The sequence below is a fragment of the Arabidopsis lyrata genome (genome assembly GCF_000004255.2).
Source record: "Arabidopsis lyrata subsp. lyrata unplaced genomic scaffold ARALYscaffold_7, whole genome shotgun sequence".
Lineage (NCBI taxonomy): Eukaryota > Viridiplantae > Streptophyta > Magnoliopsida > Brassicales > Brassicaceae > Arabidopsis > Arabidopsis lyrata.
Window position 1 is genome coordinate 9,134,878 of NW_003302549.1, and position 20,086 is coordinate 9,154,963.

The following is a 20,086-nucleotide window of genomic DNA, read 5'->3' on the forward strand; positions in this document are numbered from 1 at the left end:
TCTTAACCAAGATGTACGTATAGTATCTTTTGAATGGTTAATTAACTTAAGTTAGTAGGACGTAACAAAGTTTCAGGACATTACTAGAACATAGTTCTTTTTTTCCTATGGGTATTTCACCAATTGCAAACTAAAACCTAGATAGCTCACGTGATCATTAAAATTTCGAGACAAATTTTTTGACCCAATGTGTATAAATTTAGATAGTTAGACTCGCATTTAGATCTAATTTCTCATGTAAAAAAGCTGGAATTTGTAAATATTTCTAAGCTTCAATGAATCTAGACATAATTTCGACAGATAAGATTTGCGTAAAATACTATAGAAGATTTAGATGTATTTCGTATTTTTACTTATCTAGTTCCATAAATAACCAAAGCGAATTGGTATAAAAGTTTTGATTTCCAATACCGAACATGTTTGTCAGTTTGTGTTTATCCATCCATATATGAAATTAAATATAATTCTATGTTTGATAGATAAAAGTAAAACACATCTGTTGAAGAAAAAAAGAAAGAAAGATAAAAACATAGAATGCGAGACACAAAAAAAGGATCTAAGAGCAACAGCAATGGTGATCCTTAGAAGGTTCTAAGCCAAGTTTCTAAAAATTAAAAGCCCAAATTTAAATCAAAACTGATTTAAAACCCAAGAAACGTTTCTTGCTTTAGAGTTTTTTGGGTTGCTAAGGTGCCCTGACGTGGCACAGCGTGATTGGTTCGTAAATGTGAGAAAACAAAAAAAAATTCCTTTCCCGATTCATTTTTTCCTCGACTCTCTCTCTCTTCTCCTTGTTTTCTCCGATGGCGAAATTGAGAGCAAATCGTGTTGTTCTTCATAATCCGGCGTCTAGATCATCAAATTGGAAGAGAAAGGCGAAACAAAGTCGTAACCATTCATCCGTGATGATCAGCTCCACCGTCGGTGGTCACCAACAGAAGTTCGGTGGACCTAATCAGTGCGTTCGGCAAATCAAATCGGATAGTTAGGCGATTCCATGCTCCAATCGCTTGATCACGGTATGAATCTAACTGTTTTATTTGTTACGGTATGAATCTAGAAATTAGGGTTCTATGACTACGGTTAAAACATTTGCTGGATTTTCCAGAAAATCGAATACCTTATTCAACTTTGTTCAGTGTTAGTGATTGTTTTTGTAAGAGTTATTGTCTTGTCGCTTCCATTTGCAGTAACTGAAATGTTTTTGATAAACAGGAAGAAACAATTGACGATTATGTGGAAAATGTAAGAGAAGCTCTTTGCTACAAGGTTTGTTTTCTTACTTGATTTTGACAGTTTATGTAAATGGCTGCTGTTATGAGACATATTTTTGAATTTACAGGTGTGCTGATGATTTAGCAAAGCATTTCAAAGAGAGTGTACTGCTTAAGTTGCCAAAGAATTATCAGTCTAACTAAGCTCTGTTACTCTTTTAGTTCCCTAGTTAATGGAAAGATAGACTCGTGGTTATTTCTTGTTGATCTTTTAGGCAATTTACTACCACTACGAAACTAAAGTAGCTGCCCTCCATGAATTTACTACCCCGTTGACAGAAGCATTTGTTGCAATATTTTTTATTAAAAGCAATATACATTTGCATGTGTTTACATTTTAAAAACGTGATCTGAACTCACTTCAAACCACTTAGGAACCGCTGACATTGATGAAATGCCCATGAATTAATCTTGTAGCTAGCAATTGTTGTTTGACCTTTCATCTGCCATATGCAAGCTTCCAATCCTTTGTTTTAAGTTTAACAATTTTCCTGCTAAATGATAGATACTTTTTGCAGCTGTTAATAATTGTTTATGTGATGGCAAGTTTGCTCTTTCTATTTCAGTTGCCACAGCAGGAAAACTCATTTGACTGCGGCCTGTTTCTGCTGCACTATCTAGAGCTATTATAACTGTTTTTGATTTGTATTTTTTTTATATGTTTTTATGTCTTGTATGTTTAAAATTTTAGGAAATTGTAATAATTATTAAGTTTTATGACTTTATCAAATAACAATGTTTATTAATAAATAATTTTTTTTTTTTTTAAGAAACCCATTAAGGACTCTACCATTGGACAAATAAAATTTTAAGGATTCAACACAAACTCTTAATTTTGAAATTGTCATAATTTATAATAAAAAATGCTTAAGAGTCTTTTTAAGGATTATACCATTGGGCTTGCTCTAACATAACAAAAATGGAATTACCAAAACGTCTCAACGATTAGACATAAATTAGGGCTTAAACTTGGATTAAGAATATGACCAATTAAAATATAAGTTACGAGTAAGAAGAGTCGTAATCGAAGACAGCTACACGAGCGTAGCGTGCTTGAAAGAGACACCAAATCCTGTTTTAGTGGGGAACGAACTTTACTTTCACTTTTTCCCCTCCTTTTTTTTTCTTAAATAAAAATTTATTTGTAGTTTTTGTTTTTGGTTTTTACTCTTTTACTTATTTATTTTGTCTCATGTTTTTTGATTTTTTCAGTCTCTTCCAGCAGCCCTCCAAGTGTAACTGGTCACACTTTAGCTTGGCTTACCTTTAACCAGGTGTTTTTTTCTTCATAGATTTTAGGGAAATATTTTTTTAATATTTTTTTCTAAGTTTTAATTTCCTATACCGTAAATTATGGGTTTATTCGCATATAATAGGGGTATTATTTGTTTGTTCATAAATTATTTTTTAATTTCGTTTAAACCTAAATTTTACATAACTATTTTTCTTGCATAAAAAATAATAATTTTTGGTTAAAAACTATCATTTTGGATTTATCTTTTTAACTATATTAATGTATTATAAATTTATAACTAGTTAAAATAGCAAAATTAATATTTTAAAATACCATGATTAATTTAACTTTATCAAAAGATTAATTCAAAATTCTGTTGAGAAAATCCACCGAACATATATTTTGGCAGCCCCTTCTATTTTCTTAAAAAATTATAAATGATTTAAATTAAAACCATAGAAAGAAAGAGACGTCAAAGAAAGGATCTCTTCTGAGTTCTCTGACTCAATTGCTGAGCTCTCTATAAATATAAACTCTCTTCTTCACACTTTCAACGCAACTCTTAAAATCTCAAATAAATATTTCTCTTCTTCACTTTCCTCGATTCTTGTGTTTTCGTTTTCTTTATCTCCTCCTCGTTGATTCAGAGGTCACTCCTTTCCTCTCCAACCCACCGGTTTACTCTTTAACCGGACTCAGCATATCATCAAATCTTTAGGATCATCAAGATAAGGAATCTTTTTGAATATCTCTCTACACGAAATCGAATCGATGGATCAAAAAGTTAGACAATTTGAGGTTTGCACACAAGACGGTAGCGTTGATCGTCACGGCAATCCAGCTATCCGGGCCAATACCGGAAAATGGCTCACTGCTATTCTCATTCTAGGTAATAAATCTATGTATATATTACACACTGTTCTTTTTCTTAAAGTGTTGTGTTTTGGATTCTCAAGAATTGGGTTTTTGGTTGATATAGTGAATCAAGGACTAGCCACGCTTGCGTTCTTCGGTGTTGGAGTGAATTTGGTTCTGTTTCTGACCAGAGTGATGGGACAAGACAATGCAGAAGCGGCCAATAATGTTAGTAAATGGACTGGAACTGTTTATATCTTCTCTTTGCTCGGTGCTTTCCTCAGTGACTCTTATTGGGGACGTTACAAGACTTGTGCAATCTTTCAAGCAAGTTTCGTTGCAGTAAGTTTCTTCAACACTACTCTGTTTTTCTCTAGGGTTTGTTTCTTGAGCCATAAGTTAACATGTTTTAATGGGTTATAGGGATTGGTGATGTTATCTTTATCTACTGGTGCGTTATTGCTTGAACCTAGTGGTTGTGGAGTTGAAGAGTCACCGTGTAAGCCTCACTCCACGTTTAAGACGGTTCTGTTTTATCTATCGGTGTACCTAATCGCGTTAGGGTATGGTGGTTATCAGCCGAACATAGCTACGTTTGGAGCTGATCAGTTTGATGCAGAGGATTCCGTTGAAGGACACTCGAAAATAGCATTTTTCAGTTACTTTTACTTAGCTCTGAATCTTGGATCGCTCTTCTCGAATACTGTCTTGGGTTACTTCGAGGATCAAGGGGAATGGCCGCTAGGTTTTTGGGCGTCCGCAGGCTCTGCTTTTGCGGGTTTAGTACTTTTCTTGACCGGCACACCAAAGTACCGACATTTTACGCCTAGAGAGAGTCCTTGGTCTAGATTCTGCCAAGTGTTGGTTGCTGCAACAAGAAAGGCTAAGATTGATGTGGACCATGAGGACTTGAATCTTTATGATTCTGAGACTCAACGAACTGGAGATAAGAAAATTCTTCATACCAAAGGCTTCAGGTAGATAACAGCTTAAAAAGATTCTCTTCTAATCTCAGAAAAAATCTTCAAGATCAGCTTTAACTCTCTAATTTTTTTTCTACAGATTCTTGGATAGAGCTGCGATAGTTACACCTGACGACGAGGCTGAGAAAGTCGAGAGCGGATCAAAATACGATTCATGGAGGCTTTGCTCGGTGACTCAAGTCGAAGAAGTGAAATGTGTGTTAAGACTCTTACCAATCTGGCTCTGCACCATCCTCTACTCTGTGGTTTTCACTCAGATGGCTTCACTGTTCGTGGTGCAAGGCGCGGCGATGAAGACAAACATTAAAAACTTCCGAATTCCAGCTTCAAGCATGTCTAGTTTCGACATTCTCAGCGTCGCCTTCTTCATCTTTGCTTACAGGCGGTTTCTTGATCCACTCTTTGCTAGACTTAACAAAACAGAACCCAACAAAGGTCTCACTGAGCTTCAGAGGATGGGAATTGGGCTTGTGATTGCGATAATGGCGATGATTTCAGCGGGAACTGTAGAGATCTACAGACTGAAAAATAAAGAACCAGAAAGTTCTACCTCGGTCTCAAGCTCGAGCTCTTTGAGCATATTCTGGCAAGTACCTCAGTACATGTTGATAGGTGCATCAGAAGTGTTCATGTATGTTGGTCAACTCGAGTTCTTCAACAGCCAAGCACCAACAGGGCTAAAGAGCTTTGCAAGCGCGCTATGTATGGCTTCAATATCTCTTGGGAACTATGTAAGCAGTTTGTTAGTTTCCATTGTCATGAAGATCTCTACAACAGATGACGTGCCTGGCTGGATTCCTGAAAACCTCAACAAAGGACACTTGGAGAGATTCTACTTCCTTTTAGCTGGTCTAACCGCAGCTGATTTCGTGGTTTACCTGATTTGTGCCAAATGGTATAAGTATATCAAGTCTGAAGCAAGTTTCTCTGAGTCCGTGACTGACGAGGAGGAAGTCTGAGTCAGAGCTAGAGAGTTTTTGTGTTTTATTTATGCTGTGAAGCTTTTTACGTAAATTGTTCAAAGCTGAGCTAGTTCTGTGATATAAAGGATTACTCTTGTGCAAAGTCTTGTTAATGTTTCTCAATAAAGGATAAGTTGATTCCACTCACAGTTTTTGTAACTTTTTCTCATAAACTTTGAATCAGTCATAACCTAAAACAGTATGTCTCAGTGAAAACAGAGACTGTGAACTGTAAAACTGCAGAATAAAGCTTTATGGAAACTATTAACCAACTTTACTGATTTCTACTGAGTAACTAACAGCCCTGAGAACAAGCTAATCGTTCATGCTTAGGTCTTATCTGTGTGATCACTCGAGCTGTTGCTTCAACTCTTGAGTTTTTATGATACAAAAATCATGATCCGCCTCAAATGTTGTTACAACAATACAAGAGAGCCAACTCTCTCTGTCTTGATCATCGTTTGGCGAAGAAAGGAACTTGACAAAGAATTCGTCTTGGTAGCTGTTTTTACCAAGAGAATGGAATTGATGTAGAATCAAGAATGTGCTTTGTTCTTCACATGGTTTTATTTTTAAGAGTATCTTCCTGAAGATGGCATCCGTTGCAGAGACCGTTGAAAGTCTGGCTTTAAACGCTTGTTTGACATCCCGGCAAATGATCTAAACATCAACAAGAAAACTGGTTTTAATATATATCAACTAACACATATTTATTTCGATACTCATAGATATAATCAAGAACTAACCGTGGAGATCCTTGTCGTTTATGCACAGGTTGACCAAGCATTGATCTCACACTACACAGTGCTCTCTCAGCAGCCTAAAAGTAAGAACATTAAAAAAGGGGGAAAGATGGGATCAGAATAACCCGAGGCAAGAATTTAGTTGAGTTACCTGCATTCTAGCTTCGTCCCATGTCGATCCAACTCCTTCCCCTACAACACGCCCATCTATTTCAACCTGAAATTATATTACAAAGACAATCAAGAGGAGTCTGCACCGTAGATACTTCAAACCAATTGAACAGATATGGAATTTATTTATAGCCCCGACGAATATGTCATGAATCTTTTTTTTTTAATAATAAATGTTGTCCAAAACGGAAAATTTTCTATCTTAGATTTTTTTCGAAGTTAACACTTCTGTGTTCTAATCTTTAAGGGTGCGAACCTGAGCACGTAATTCATCTCTGTGGACCATGTCAGATGGAAGCGGACGCTGAGATTGAAAGGACATCTCAAAACCCTCCGATGCACACTGGAATTTGGTTTAAGGTATAATTCAAAGACGAAAAAAAACAATATGCGAATGTAAGCAAGCAACTTTATCAACCAACAGTATCCAGACTACGGAGATACATACCAATTCCCTGAGCGCAGTAATGGAGCCGGTGTGCCTCATAGAACCTTCCAATCTCGGGTCTGTAGGTCTAGAAGAAACTGGCATCGCTGTTTCATCTCTGGCAAATGGCTGATTATCAAGCGCACTTGCGTTTCCCATAATCATATTTCCATTGGTGAAGGGGCTAGCATCTCTGTGGCTTGGCCCTGGGTCACCATTTGCATGTATATATACATCTGCAGAAAAAGGAGTAAAATACTCAAGAAACTGGAAACAAACAAACAAAAACCCAGTTATAAAGCCTCATCCTAAGAACAATGTCAATGAATCCAACCAATCAAAGATAGCTCCCACCCTTGTAAAGGGAAGGGACCCACAGTTTTGTAATACATTTAAGTTCTAGCACCATCTGTTGATGTGATATCATAGCATACTGACACGCGACCGTCTGTGGTGGCAGTTCTCATCCTCATTGATATAAACCCATTTATGAGGACCGACAGGAAGCTACAATAGGTCTATTAATAACATTGACCACTCCTTTGGGTAGTTGGCGTGGGATTTTTACAGACTAAACAGATTGGTTGAAAGATTGAGATCTACACCCTAGAATAGCTACCAACAATGTGAAGGTGGTTTAGAAACATCAAACAAATAACCTTCACCCGATCTTGCAGATTCAAACAATATATCTCAAATAGTATCTCTGCAGACAAAGATTAAAACACTAGTAAATCATGAGTCAGGATGTCTTACCAGCTAAGTTCTGTATAGAAGCTTCAGCAGCCTTGTGCAGGGCTTCTCGTCTCGATTTGCCAATCCCTTCACCAATTTTTTCATTAGAAAGCCAAGCCTGCGAAAAATATAGATTTAATGTACAGTTGACACAATCAACAAAGTAACTCATCTAGGGAATAGAGGATCTCAAAGAGCATGTTCCACCTAAATTACTCACACCATACAATATGCAAGAGCGAAAGCTTGTAAATTGCAAACAGATAAGTCTAAGAACTATACGTACCTCAACAGAGAACCGCAAATTTGTACTAGCAACCAAACTTGGTCTGTACTCCACCTACAATGTCATGGAATATATAACACATCAACTCACGTATGGAATTAATGGTAATTATGATGATATTCACATACCTTAGTTCCACATTTGATAGCGATTCCATGTAGAACATCAGCTGAACTCTCTGTTGCTGAGACACTTCGTTCAGGTAGGAAGTCAAGATCACTGTTCCTAGAAGAAGATTGATTCCAAGACGCCTCCTCCCCTAGAGAGTCCATCCCAATTCCCAAGTCAGTAATTTATCTTCACAACAAAATGATACAAGAATAAATAACTTTGATGGCTTACCATAGAAAGGATGAGAGCCAGGTAGATTGTTGTTTGGCCGTAACTGTTCATCTCTCCGGAGCGACTGCAAATATATGACAGTGAGAACTGAACAGCGTAATGTAGCAGATAAAGACCAACAAAATTGAGGATTGTAAGATTAATGGTACCTCCTTCGGCTGCCTGCGATTCTCATGAAGCATCCTGTCAGACTGAGTTGAGTTATCGATCTTAGAAAAAAATGATGGATGACGAGGCCTGTGCTTTTCCATATGAATCATTTCAGAATCCAATGGATATTCTTTGGAGACTGCTCGACGAATTTGAGCTGGATCCATCTCCTCCTCAACAGGAAACCAACCATTTCTTGATTGCACATGTGGGGCTGGAGCTTGAACTGGAGGTCTCTGAGGAAACGAAGGTTCACTTGGAGCAGGATCCCTAGTATCTTGTCCATGCTGCAATATGAGGAGCCTCCTCCTAGTATCTGGATCTAATTCTGATTCAGGTACCTCACCTTCCTCTCTAGCAGGAGAACTCTGCAAGCTTGGTTCTGAAGGAACCAAGTGTTTTGCTATTGATGTCGGTTGTTGAAAACTTGGAAAGGCCATAGCTGATGGTTGTAGTGCTTGTTGCACGACTGGTCCTGGTATTGGTACTGGAACTGAAACAGAAGAAGTAGAAGCCATGGGGTACTGAACGGGAGCAGCTATCCTTGGATCTATATTTACCGCCGGAAGGACAACTGAAGATGCAGAAATTGCCTCCTGAGTGAAAGGGAAAAATGTATTTGAATTTCATCATTGGACAGGAAAATCAAAACAGATGACATGTTTACTGGAGTTGGTATCCTTAATGGATCACCACAGTAACTCTGTAACAATCGAGCCTCAAAATGTAAATCACCTTCAGTCTTCTCTCCACTTCAGCATCAGCCATCCCGTCAAAGGAAAGTGGATCTTTGTTCCCATTTAAACCCGATGTATCGTCCTATATTGAAAAGAGAATGAGCTACTGTGAAGCAGTTTGGAGAGTGAGTAAAATAAGCTCCCAAAATGCCTGGAAGAGAACCAAAAAATTATCTGCTCGCAATCACTAACAAGTATCACGACTAACCTCCGACACCAAATAATGGCTGACATCAGGTGGAGAAGGAATATCCTCAACATCATTCTCATAAGATATTTCAGCAATCCTTGGTAGCAGACTATCATCAAAATCCCTGTAACCAAGTTCAAATACCATTTCACGGTAAGTACGTACTAAGGAAACACCCCTTGATCAGTAGAGATGTCAAGGTAACAAACGTCTATTATCAAATTTGACATCTTACCTGAAAAATCCACCTCTGACACCACAAGCAACGTTTCTGGCAACACATAGTACTGGTGTTGCAGCAGCCTACAAAAAAAGGAAACGAGCTACATGTAACACCATTTATTTAAGAAAATTTAAGACTATCGCTTCTGGTAGAAATTGTGCCTAAATCAGGCCCACAAAGACCCTTGCGTAAAACTCACCACAAAAGCTAGCTTATGGGTAGGTGCACTTAGGTCTTATAAGGCTTCATTTGTTCTATTCTATATGACTTGTTATTCTTTGATTAATAATATTCTTATCAAATTCACATGCTTCTGCAATTTCTATAACCAATTTCAACTCTAAGTAAAAATTATACTTACTTCAGCTTGAGGAGAATAATAGGGAGCGAATGCAGGAACCACATGCACCCTCGGCTGATCCTTCTCATCCCAAACTTTCAGTCGATCATCAATTACCAGTGCCATCTTTGGATGGCAGGTTCCGTCGAGAAACACATTGAACAGTGATTTTTTTAAACCTGTGGTGGTTAATTACAAGCTTGTAAGAAGCGATACCATGATGAAAAATAAGCAGGTATAAGTAACCAAAAAGTATACCAGATTTCACACAAACAATGCGAGCCAGCAAGTCATTTGTGTTTATCAAATTCCCTTCTGGATCAAGGAGCCTCCACATCTCTAAGGCGTAATCTCTTTCAGCCATCGTGCAAACATATACTTCAAAACGCTTGCGCCCTTTTGCTGTCAAATAGCTTCGAAGTTCCTCCCATGAAGGCCTCATTCTCACAAGAACACTTGTATCACGAATCTGTGAGTAAATATAGGAATGCAGATTCAGCCACAAGAATTCAGAAAAATCTAGGAGCAAATGTAAATAAACGGTTATTGTTCCAGTGTTATACAGTCAAATATTCAAGGAAATACCACAAGTTGCTTGGCTGTTGTGGATGTTATTCATGGAAATCCACCACACAGCACACCACTACTTATTGTCTTTTAAACGGGTGGCAAGCACTAAACATATAGGCATTCGGGGAACAGAAACTAACAGACATATACTAATTCAAGACTTGCATACCATCGGGTTAATGCGAGTCAGGATAATATTCTTCTCTTGCAACCTTATCAGGGGGCGAACAAGAGGCTGATGGTTGTCAGACAAGGCAGGAACAATTTCAGATTGCACCTTGATCACCTCCCCGTTTTCAACAACCTGGTCACTTTCAACATATTGCTTCAATAGATTTTTGTCATCTTGATATCGCTTCATCTCAGCCACCATAACGGCAAGGCGTTGAGGGTCCATCTCATTGTTTATTCTCCGCTGCAACCCGTCAATCTTATCCTCAAATGAGCGCATGGTATTCGCCACTACAAGGGTTTCATCAAGATCAAAGACAATACCCAGACATCTAATATTCAACATGACAAGACAGGAATCGTAGACTCCAGGAGCAACACTAAATGCCCAGAAACAAGGACGGTCATTCTTGATATGTTCCGAATACATGGCAACCAAATGGAGCTCTTCTCCACCCAGGAGCATTACTGCCGTCTGCAAGAACCAAAAATCCAAAAGATAATTCAGTCAATTACGCCTGCATATACTTAGTTAACATACATAGACATTTAAACAAAACACAAGATTCAAACCCCAAGCCACTAAAAGTTTCTAAAGCCCCAAACTTGATGTAATTCTGACATTAAGGAAGTTAAATAATGACCCAAAATCCCATTTTTTCATTAGTCTTTTTAAGTTTTAGTTCATAAAATCTAAGTCTGAGTAAGAGGCTTAAAGGTTCCATAAGGTATAGTATACCTTGTTGTCCATGAGACAAGAGGAGTAGAGAAGACTGAGTGGCTCTTGAGCCAGAGAAGGTGAAGCTTCTAATTTGAAACAGAGACCACAAGATGAAATTGTAGTAAGTACTGCGAGAGGAGTACACCTCTCGCCAGATTGAGAAAAGTGGTTTATTCTGATTCCCATCTTGGCTTCCTCCATTACTTCCCTCTGTTTCTTCTTCCTCTGCTTCATCACATCATCTTCTTGCTGCTGCTGCAATTCCCTGGGAGGGTAAATCTCCATTTCTCCAATTCTTCCATCTCCATGAAACACTTCTACTCTATTATTACTATACATACTTTCTTTCTCCTTCTTCTCCTCTCTTAAAGTTTACAGATCAATGGATGTCTAATGTCTCATCTCAAATTGGTTCATCAAAATCTTAACTTTTTCTTGTCCCTTGGCCTGATTTGATAGATTGATCACCAGTCCACACTAGTTTTTGAATTGGATCCGAGTTTTTTCTTTAGCAAGAATCAAGAAAACAAAAGAAGATTTGGTAATAAGAGAAAGAATGAGAATTTAGTGTTTGTTCTTTAGATTTTGTTCCCTTTGAATATAGATCTGTAAAATACCGATGATGAATCCACAAAAAACCCCTAGTTCTTCTTCCTTGATGATGATTTTGTTTGTGTATCTGGGAAAAGTTTATTAGGTTTTGTGGCGTTCTAAAAATTGAGAGAAACCCTAGATCCAGATAACGAAGAGTCAAGATTGTGAATACGGCATTATGCCTTTGTCATTGGGTTTTAAAGGGAAACACGAAGGTCCCTTCATTTTTTTAACCATTCTTTTTATTTATTGTCTTATTTTAAAAATTTTTTAATACTATTTTTATTTTTTAAAAATTAATAAAACCCTTAAATAGTTTTTTTTTTTTTTTTACGTATCAACTCAAACCTGTTAAAATTCTGGTTTTCGATTCATACCGTACTTGTAATGTAAATACAGTGTCAATGTTTCATATACCACAAGATATTTATAGTTGCTCTAATTCCTTTTTTTCTCTAAGAAAACTATTAATTCAAAAGATGATATTCTTCACATGTTTGGGTTGTGAAATATTTTTTTTATACTTAGCATGAATAATACTCTTTACAATGTTTTCATAGAGGTATTGTTTATTATATAAAACTGATTTGTTTTGTTTTTCAAGATACACAACTACGTAACGGTAATTTTTTTTTTTTTTTTTCGTCTAAAGGATTTCATTGATAGAATGCGATTGAGTTATACAAAGCCGACAAAGATCGAAATCCTTTCGGAGACAAAGCCGGCGGGTACATAGAAACCCCCAGAAACTTAAGGCCAAAAGAGGCGGACAAACATAACAAGCCTAAGAACATCAGATACAAAGATAACTACTAAAGGAATAACAGCTAAAGCCTCCAAAGCAACAACACTGAAAACTCTTCCCTACAAGCAGTTGACTAGCACTTCCATAGAACAGTTTGGCGCTGAGGAGAGGCAACAGACAGGAGCCTCGAAAAGAACCGAGCTCACACAACCATCTCCACAGCAGAAACGAAGACGACGAGGCAAGTAGAACAGAACGGTAATTTTTTTATATAACGGTAATTACGTAACGGTAATTTTTTTATATAGATAATATTTTTTCCTTATTTAAAATCTATTAAACGACTTTTTAAAATAACCGTTACAAAATTATTTCCTATTATATTAACAACTTTTTAAACTCAAAAAGACTGTATATGATTCCAATTGTGATAAACAATATGCAAGCGATAATATACAGTGAGAGTCGTGTTCACATTAATAAAAGCTCAGAGTGACTAAAAATTACCATAATTCATATAAACCAAATTCTTACGATAATACCAAAGCATTTAAATTATATTAAAATTTTTCTAGTTCGTCGGAGAACAAACTACAAAGTATTATATTAGATTATATTATAATTTGGGACTAATTTCAAGTATATTTATTTGAAATAAATTTAACAAAGGAATAAAGGAGAGAAAGAACTCAAGTTTACCAATGAAGACAAATTTAAGAGAAAAAACATTTTTTTAGTTTAGTGTTTAGAGTTAAAACTATTTTTGGGTTGATAGCTATTCTATTGTGTTACTAAAACCAGATTTATTATTTAAATAATATTATTTAATAATATGTAAAAGTATATAATGGGGGCCTTTTGGATGGAATTCATTTTAATATTAAGGAGTTTTAGAATCAATATATTTATACAATTTTTTTAAAAAATGTGGTTGTATACCCTTATTAGATTAATCGGGGACTAGTTTTAGGGTTATTTTAATATTTTTAAAAATATATTAATCTAATATTATTTTCAAAATTACAGTAAACACATAATAATATATTTAAAGGCAAATTTTTATTAAAAATTATGATTTTTATTAAAATTTGAACATAAATTATTGTCAAATATTACAAACTTCCAATTCAAATGTTTGAATAAAAAAAAAAAAATTTATACTTGCAATAAAAAAATAGTCGGGATATGTAAGAATAGGTGGAAAATAATCGGATTAGGAGGGAATTAGTCGGATAAAGCGGAGAGTAATCGGGTGACTGATTTTTTTAAGGGATTAGTCATTAATCGAGACGGAGAGGATGGGCCTAGCGATTAAGCGGAGAGTAATCGGGGTAGGCGGAGATTTTTAGAACAGGGTTGTATTCTAGTGTTTCATTTTTTACAAATAAAACACGACCATGAACATACATATTTACAATCATATATATGAAAGGAGGCTATCTCTCTCCATATGGTCGTCACGTCAGCATTTTAGGCTCTTCTGGAGCTGACACATCAGCTTTTTTTCCTTCCAATCAAAACATTTTGTTAATATGAGTCAGCTTTAATTTTTAACTCATCAGCTTTTAATTATAAATGTGTAGGACTAAACAAAATAACCCATAATAGATGGGCCATATGTGTTTAAAATATGACAATTGGTGTAATAGAAAAAACCCTAATCAAAAGTTAAGGCCATGTTAGCGTAACAGAAAATTCAGACAGAAGGGAAACTGGATGAATGATTTTTAGAGTAGGATAAAAAAAAAACTTCATCTACGGTAACGTATATTAACTTAATAAGACTTTTTAAACCAGATAACTGCAGTACAACCAGGAAAAACTTGACTAAACTCTAAATAACAGTCCGAAGAGTTAAAAGTACACTAGTCAGACTAGCCATGAACAGTTCACAATGCTGTAAATTTATAAAATTCAATCCTACTGCATCTACCTAAAAAACATTTAAATAAACACACCTCATGAACATGAGACGTGGAGGATCTTTAGCCAACTCAATGACAATCTTTATCAACGATCTGAACCCTTTCTCTGTAGATATAAGATAAGGTTGATAACCATCTGCCTCCAAAACAACCTGAAAAACAAAGATAATTTTGACAACTCAAGTCTCAAAACTTTTTCCGTGCAGAAAATTAGGACAGAACCAGACACCCACCCTTTTAACACTGTTTAAATCCGGATCAGTGTAAATAACCCACAAAACCCCCAAAACTTGTTTTTCTTTGTCCTGCAAAACCCACAAGTAAAAAAGACTTCAGTCCCAAAGTGTTGTTGAAAAATCTCTAATCCTTGAGATGTGTAGACCATAAAGAGGACGACATGTTAGAAAGATACCTCTTCTCTTTTGAAGGATTTGGCATTAGGGCAACAAGAATGGTTCATACAGCTCTGCAGAGGGAAGAAAGCACTACAAAAAAAGCTCACATTGATAGCACTGTTTTATAGCACGATTTTCGAAACTGCTATCGAAGATAAAGTTGTAATTTGGTTTTGATATTATAGCAGTGCATAAACGCTAAGATATAGTTTTAGTAAGCGGGAAACTTTTTTCACTTACTCCGCCAATACTTAGCCAATTTTTCACTTTTTCGAGCTCTTTTCTTATTTTCTCCTTTTTCTTTTGTTCTATCTCTTTTCATTTCAACACTTGCTCGAAAACCCTCAAGCTTAACAATTCTGCCCTAAAATCTCTTATACACACTAACTCCATCATCTAGCCACAAATTAAACCCTCAAGCTTAACACTTCTGCCCTAAATTCATAGCCGCTAGCTGTGTAACTTACCGTCGGCCCTAATTTCAGATCTATTTTCCGGATAGAACTCTGATTGAAGGCATGTGTATCTTACTCAATTGATTTATTTCTTCTATTGTACTTATTTCTTTTGATTCGGTGTCGTGACAGTTCTATAAAGTTTCGATTTTGGTTTAACGGTGGGGAACGGAGATCTGTTAGGAGACAAGGTTTGATAGAATCGGCGAGGTTTCTGAGTTGTGCGAGTAGCGGACGTGTGATGAGGGAGCCGTCTATGCTTGTGAGGGAGGCTGCGGCGGAGCAGCTCGAGGAGAGGCAGAGCGATTGGGCTTATTTACAGCCTAGACATTCACGGTCTTTGTCGGCGACTTTACAGCCTAGACATTCACGGTCTTTGTTGCAAACATCGTCTTTCTTCTCATTTGATTCATTGCCGCTATTAAATTCAGCCGCCGATTTTGGTGTTGATGGAGGAGAAGTTCCGTTTTGGTGTCGATTGAGGTTTCAGATTGGTCTAATTTGGTGCAGGAATAACCGAGAGAAGGCTTTGTACAATTGAGATGGAATCAAAACGATTGGTTTGGCGCAATTCCAGGAGCGTTGAAGGAGCTGCAAGTGAGTTCATTTTGAATTTTCAATCCTATTCTTGTTTAATATGTAGAAATTTGATTGGTAGAACGATGCCACAAAGTTCTTGTTCGAAAGGCGCTGGAAGTGATTACAAGTTTATAGATGGATGGAATTTGTATGCCTTGATTTCACGATATCTTTCAAATTGTTTCTAATCGTGCCTGTTATTTGGTATTATGGATTGCAGATACTATAACTCACTTCCACCAATAACCAAGGTTTTACATGTTTCAGTTGATTGATAATGTGCATGTTGGTCTAAACGATTCTCTTTTACTTTGCATTCTTCTGTTGGATTGTGGCTTATGTGTTTTGTTTTCCTTGTTGTTCATTTTTTTTCCAGACCTTCATAAAAGGGATTTGACTGAATGGGAGGAAATTCAATGAAGATGTTGCAAATTACGTGTATGTTTGATTTTTGCAATCATATTGTTGAAAGTTTTCTTTGTTTTTATATCGTGTAAAGAGTTTATGCATATTGTGATAATTAGATATAAGTTAATAGATCTCAGATTGGCTGGCCTGCAACTGCTCATTGGGCTGTTTCAAAATAGACAAAAGGTAAGTTTGTTTTCTTTCTTTTGACTTTGTAATTGAATTCGATGAGTGTCTCTACTTTTCCTATTTTTCTTCAACATCGTGACCCTTGACTGACTAAATATTTTTCCATGGAGCCGAGTGTTGATAATCAATTTGTGTATTTGCAGGAGTTAAAGTGAAGCCAAGAAAGTCGTTTACTCTTAAGGCTACTAAAGCAACAAGAAGAAGAAGACGTCACCTGTCCCATCTTAATATACATGGGTAAGTTTGTTACTTCTAAATTAGTACTTGTATAGTTCTTTTTGACTTGACTGATCTTTGGCTTATGCGACATTGGGGCATGAAATTAAATCTAGGGTAGTCAGACAAAAAATATCATCTTAGGTCACCACAACAATCACTCTTATGTATACTAGTATGTGAATTATCTAAACCAAGTTGACATAACATCTTCTACCTAATTTTCTTATCTGACAATATTTCTCACTTTTTATGTCAGATTATATGCAGCCAATGCAAGAAGATGAGCAAGCTTGGATGGGTTATATCTCAAGAAGTTAGTTTATCCTTATGATGTTAGTTTTATTTTGGTTAAGACTTAGGTATACTTTCGATGTTAATTAGTATAATGATTGGTATGATGTTATGTAAACATTGTTCAAAATTTATGAAATATTAAAGTTTTTCTATCCAATTAAATAAATTCTAAAAACAGGATTCAAATATAAGAATTATATAAATCAAATTGTAAGAAAAAATTGGAAAAATTCATAAATTGTTATGAACAACTAAATAATGGCATTAAATTATTGCTATGAAAACGTGAATAATAACACTAATAAAGTGCTATTGTATATGAACATACTATAGCAGACAAAATTAATGCTATCGTAGGTGGGGCATCTACCATAGTTGCCGAGATCATAGCAGTTGTAATTTCGCTATGTATTACCTACGATAGCAGTTTTTCCGCGCTATCAATATACGTTTTTCTTGTAGTGAAGCCGTTCCTAAACATAATAATGTCAAATCTTGGTTTCAAGTTACATAACTCCTCTGTTTTATGGTAACAATGTTTCTTTCATTTCTAACCTTGGCAACAGACCGAATACTCATCACCAAGAGCATCTAGAAACAGTCTCGTGATTTCCTCGGCTTCTTCCTAGGATAATGAGAATAAGAAACTGGTAAGAGTCGATAGATTTTGGTCAAAGAACAATAAGAATGGGCCGAAAGCGTTATTCTGTTCACACCTTTTCTGCATCAGGAAGATCAAAAATATACAAGAAATAGTCCTCTACTGGTAATGCTACCACCAAATCTCCGCCAAAGATCAAACATATTGTGGGTAAATTCATTGTAAATGTAAGGATATAAACAGGAATTGACGACTCTTACAGGTTACTCAGCTCAAACATGCCGATGATATTCCCTTAGATTTCGAGGGAGAAAACTTTCTAGCGTCAAGGAATGACCCTCCGTGAGTAAAGTATGAAACAAAGAAACAATGGTACAAAATATATCAAAATGATGATGGGGATACGAGCTTCACATTCTTTGTCAAATATGGTTGTCTTCAGGAGCTCCAAATACTGGAGATAAAACAATATAATTCAGTTGGCAAAACAGTCAGGATTTGATATTGATGCAAATGGCGATTTGTAATCTCTACGCAACATGGCACGCAAATTCAACTTCCAGAGGAGATATATACACAAACACATACCGTACACGCAAAATTCTTAATCTCCATCCTCAACGCTCCTTCATCAAAAGGATGAACATCATCTGGCAATGCGATGCAGTCCCACCACCTACGGAAAGAGTTTTTAGATAATTTATACGTGGCGTAGATATATTAACGAAAAGCCTATTACGTATGATCATGAGTTACCGTATGTAGATTGGATCATATTCTATCACATTTACAAACAGAGGGAAAGAAAACCAAGTAATTCGTCTTCTTCTTCAACAGTCAAGATATATCTAATGGCAACATCAATATATACCTTCTTTTGTATCCAATCGATACTGGTTTCCATGCCTCCAAGTGTAGCGACTGCTTTGGCTTAATCTGTTTCAGTGAATATAAAATCAGAAATCGTAGCTCATATATATATATATTTTCGTAGCTCATATTCTACAGTCAAAACCTTATTTCTAGGAGGCTAGAAGAAATTATGATTCCTAATCAGATTAGAAAACTATCCAAGACGAAGATTCAGCTACGGCGAAGAACAACTAAAGCAGAGAGGAGAAAAGAATAACCGTTCTGATTTTCTGAAGAATTAGGGTTTATTTTGTTTAAGTATCAAAACCCTCAATTTCAAAACAATTTAGGTGTTCCGAGATAAACCCGGTCGGCCCGGTTTACGTTTAACCAGTAAATTCAATTGAGGAAAGATACTTAATACGGTATTTGAACATAATCAAAAGAATCTGAGGACTGACGCAAAAAAAACCGACGCTTCTTTGTATTGACGATATCAATATGATCTGAGAGACTGAGACTCAAATTCCGGTGAGAACGCGAGGGAGATGGATGATGTATAGTTGGAATTGTAGCGTTAGTTCGAGTTTGCCCAACAGGTGAAGTCAAGTGTGAGATTATCGGATCGAAATATAGTCGCATTGGTTCAGAAGCTTCAGTAGCTTGGCGTTATAGACTTCGATCTCCTTCATACTGTCACCGGAAAATATTTCATCACTCAGGTACTGATTCTATTTCCTTACTGGTGTCAATTTAGACTCCAGAAGAATCAACCGAGGGTTTCGCATAAAAATTTGGTATCATGATGTGAGTAATGTGTTCATGGAGTGAAAATATGATAACTCTGCTTTTTGCATGACGAAATTCACCGGGGAAAAAAATGAAATGGTTTGATCGAGTATTTACTGAACATTGGGAAGGTTTGGGTGTAGTTTTTTTGAATGAAATTGATGAAAGAAAATACTCGTGAGATTAGTAATTTGAGTTATGAAGATTTTAGCTCAGGATTGCTTTCAGTTTCTGTTGTCATTAGAATGATGGAGACACATCAATAGGTTTATCTCCTTCATTGCTACACATTAGTCTTAGTTTTCTGATCTGGAAGTAAACACTCTGTTTCTGCTGCAGGTCCTGCTGAATTATGCTAAGTCAAACAGGTGATCCATTTCCCTGTATTAGAGTGCAATTTACATTATTCATGCACCAAGTATTTAGAATGTTTGTAATCAGCTTTGGTTTTCAGCTCTTACCTTGTTTTTCTGCTTCGGGATATAGCTTTCGGCCAAATAATTCATAAGTGTTAGGACTGGAAGGATGTTGTTATTGGAACCAAAACAAATGTAGTACCTTTCTGAGTTTTACGATGAAAATTCCTTTAAACAGTTTTGGTTTCTGGGACAAGAAATGTAAACAATTGAATATTATGGCCCTTGAAACTATTTCTTCTCGCCATGTGCTTCTCAAATGCGTTTGTGATTTTGCTCTTGAACCATCTTTTACCTAACAAATGTCATCTGCAGTCAAAAGTGTTTTCTTCTACAATGTCACCTAACTCCATGTTATCTCTGTCATTTCTTTTCTATGGGACTGTAGATTGAAGAATATGGTGGCCAGGCTATCACTTTGGGGGGTGATGTCTCGAAAGCGGCTGATGTGGATGCAATGATGAAAACCGTGAGTGATCAACTGTACGCCATCTCATATTCCCAAATCCTT

General features: G+C 36.3%; 2 protein-coding genes and 2 long non-coding RNA genes across 5 annotated transcripts; 3 read left to right on the top strand and 1 right to left on the bottom strand.

Annotated features, from left to right (window-relative positions):
• Positions 1-737: 737 nt before the first annotated feature.
• LOC9305944 lies at positions 738-2,036 on the top strand. Of its 2 annotated transcripts, none has more exons than XR_002330449.1 (3): positions 738-1,019; positions 1,216-1,269; positions 1,841-2,036. It is a non-coding gene; the product is annotated as an uncharacterized LOC9305944 (long non-coding RNA). The 2 variants fall into 2 exon arrangements; XR_002330448.1 differs by lacking the exon at positions 1,841-2,036 and adding an exon at positions 1,343-1,762.
• Positions 2,037-3,057: 1,021 nt separating this feature from the next.
• Positions 3,058-5,455, top strand: LOC9303904 (protein NRT1/ PTR FAMILY 7.2). Its single transcript, XM_002867786.2, has 4 exons — positions 3,058-3,397; positions 3,488-3,705; positions 3,787-4,340; positions 4,426-5,455. The coding sequence occupies exons 1-4, from the start codon at positions 3,280-3,282 to the stop codon at positions 5,303-5,305; spliced, it is 1,770 nt and encodes a 589-aa protein (XP_002867832.1). The 5' UTR covers positions 3,058-3,279; the 3' UTR covers positions 5,306-5,455.
• Positions 5,456-5,559: 104 nt separating this feature from the next.
• Positions 5,560-11,892, bottom strand: LOC9303905 (RNA polymerase II C-terminal domain phosphatase-like 1). The gene is made up of 17 exons (XM_021017598.1): positions 11,133-11,892; positions 10,392-10,868; positions 9,911-10,121; positions 9,674-9,831; positions 9,325-9,392; positions 9,108-9,213; positions 8,898-8,981; positions 8,162-8,758; positions 8,013-8,076; positions 7,799-7,929; positions 7,671-7,724; positions 7,406-7,502; positions 6,671-6,885; positions 6,479-6,565; positions 6,203-6,268; positions 6,055-6,128; positions 5,560-5,968 (listed from the first exon to the last, which is right to left on the bottom strand). The coding sequence occupies exons 1-17, from the start codon at positions 11,451-11,453 to the stop codon at positions 5,881-5,883; spliced, it is 2,898 nt and encodes a 965-aa protein (XP_020873257.1). The 5' UTR covers positions 11,454-11,892; the 3' UTR covers positions 5,560-5,880.
• A 3,159-nt stretch (positions 11,893-15,051) lies between these two features.
• Positions 15,052-16,353, top strand: LOC110226439. Its single transcript, XR_002330473.1, has 3 exons — positions 15,052-15,825; positions 16,028-16,092; positions 16,184-16,353. It is a non-coding gene; the product is annotated as an uncharacterized LOC110226439 (long non-coding RNA).
• Positions 16,354-20,086: the final 3,733 nt, after the last annotated feature.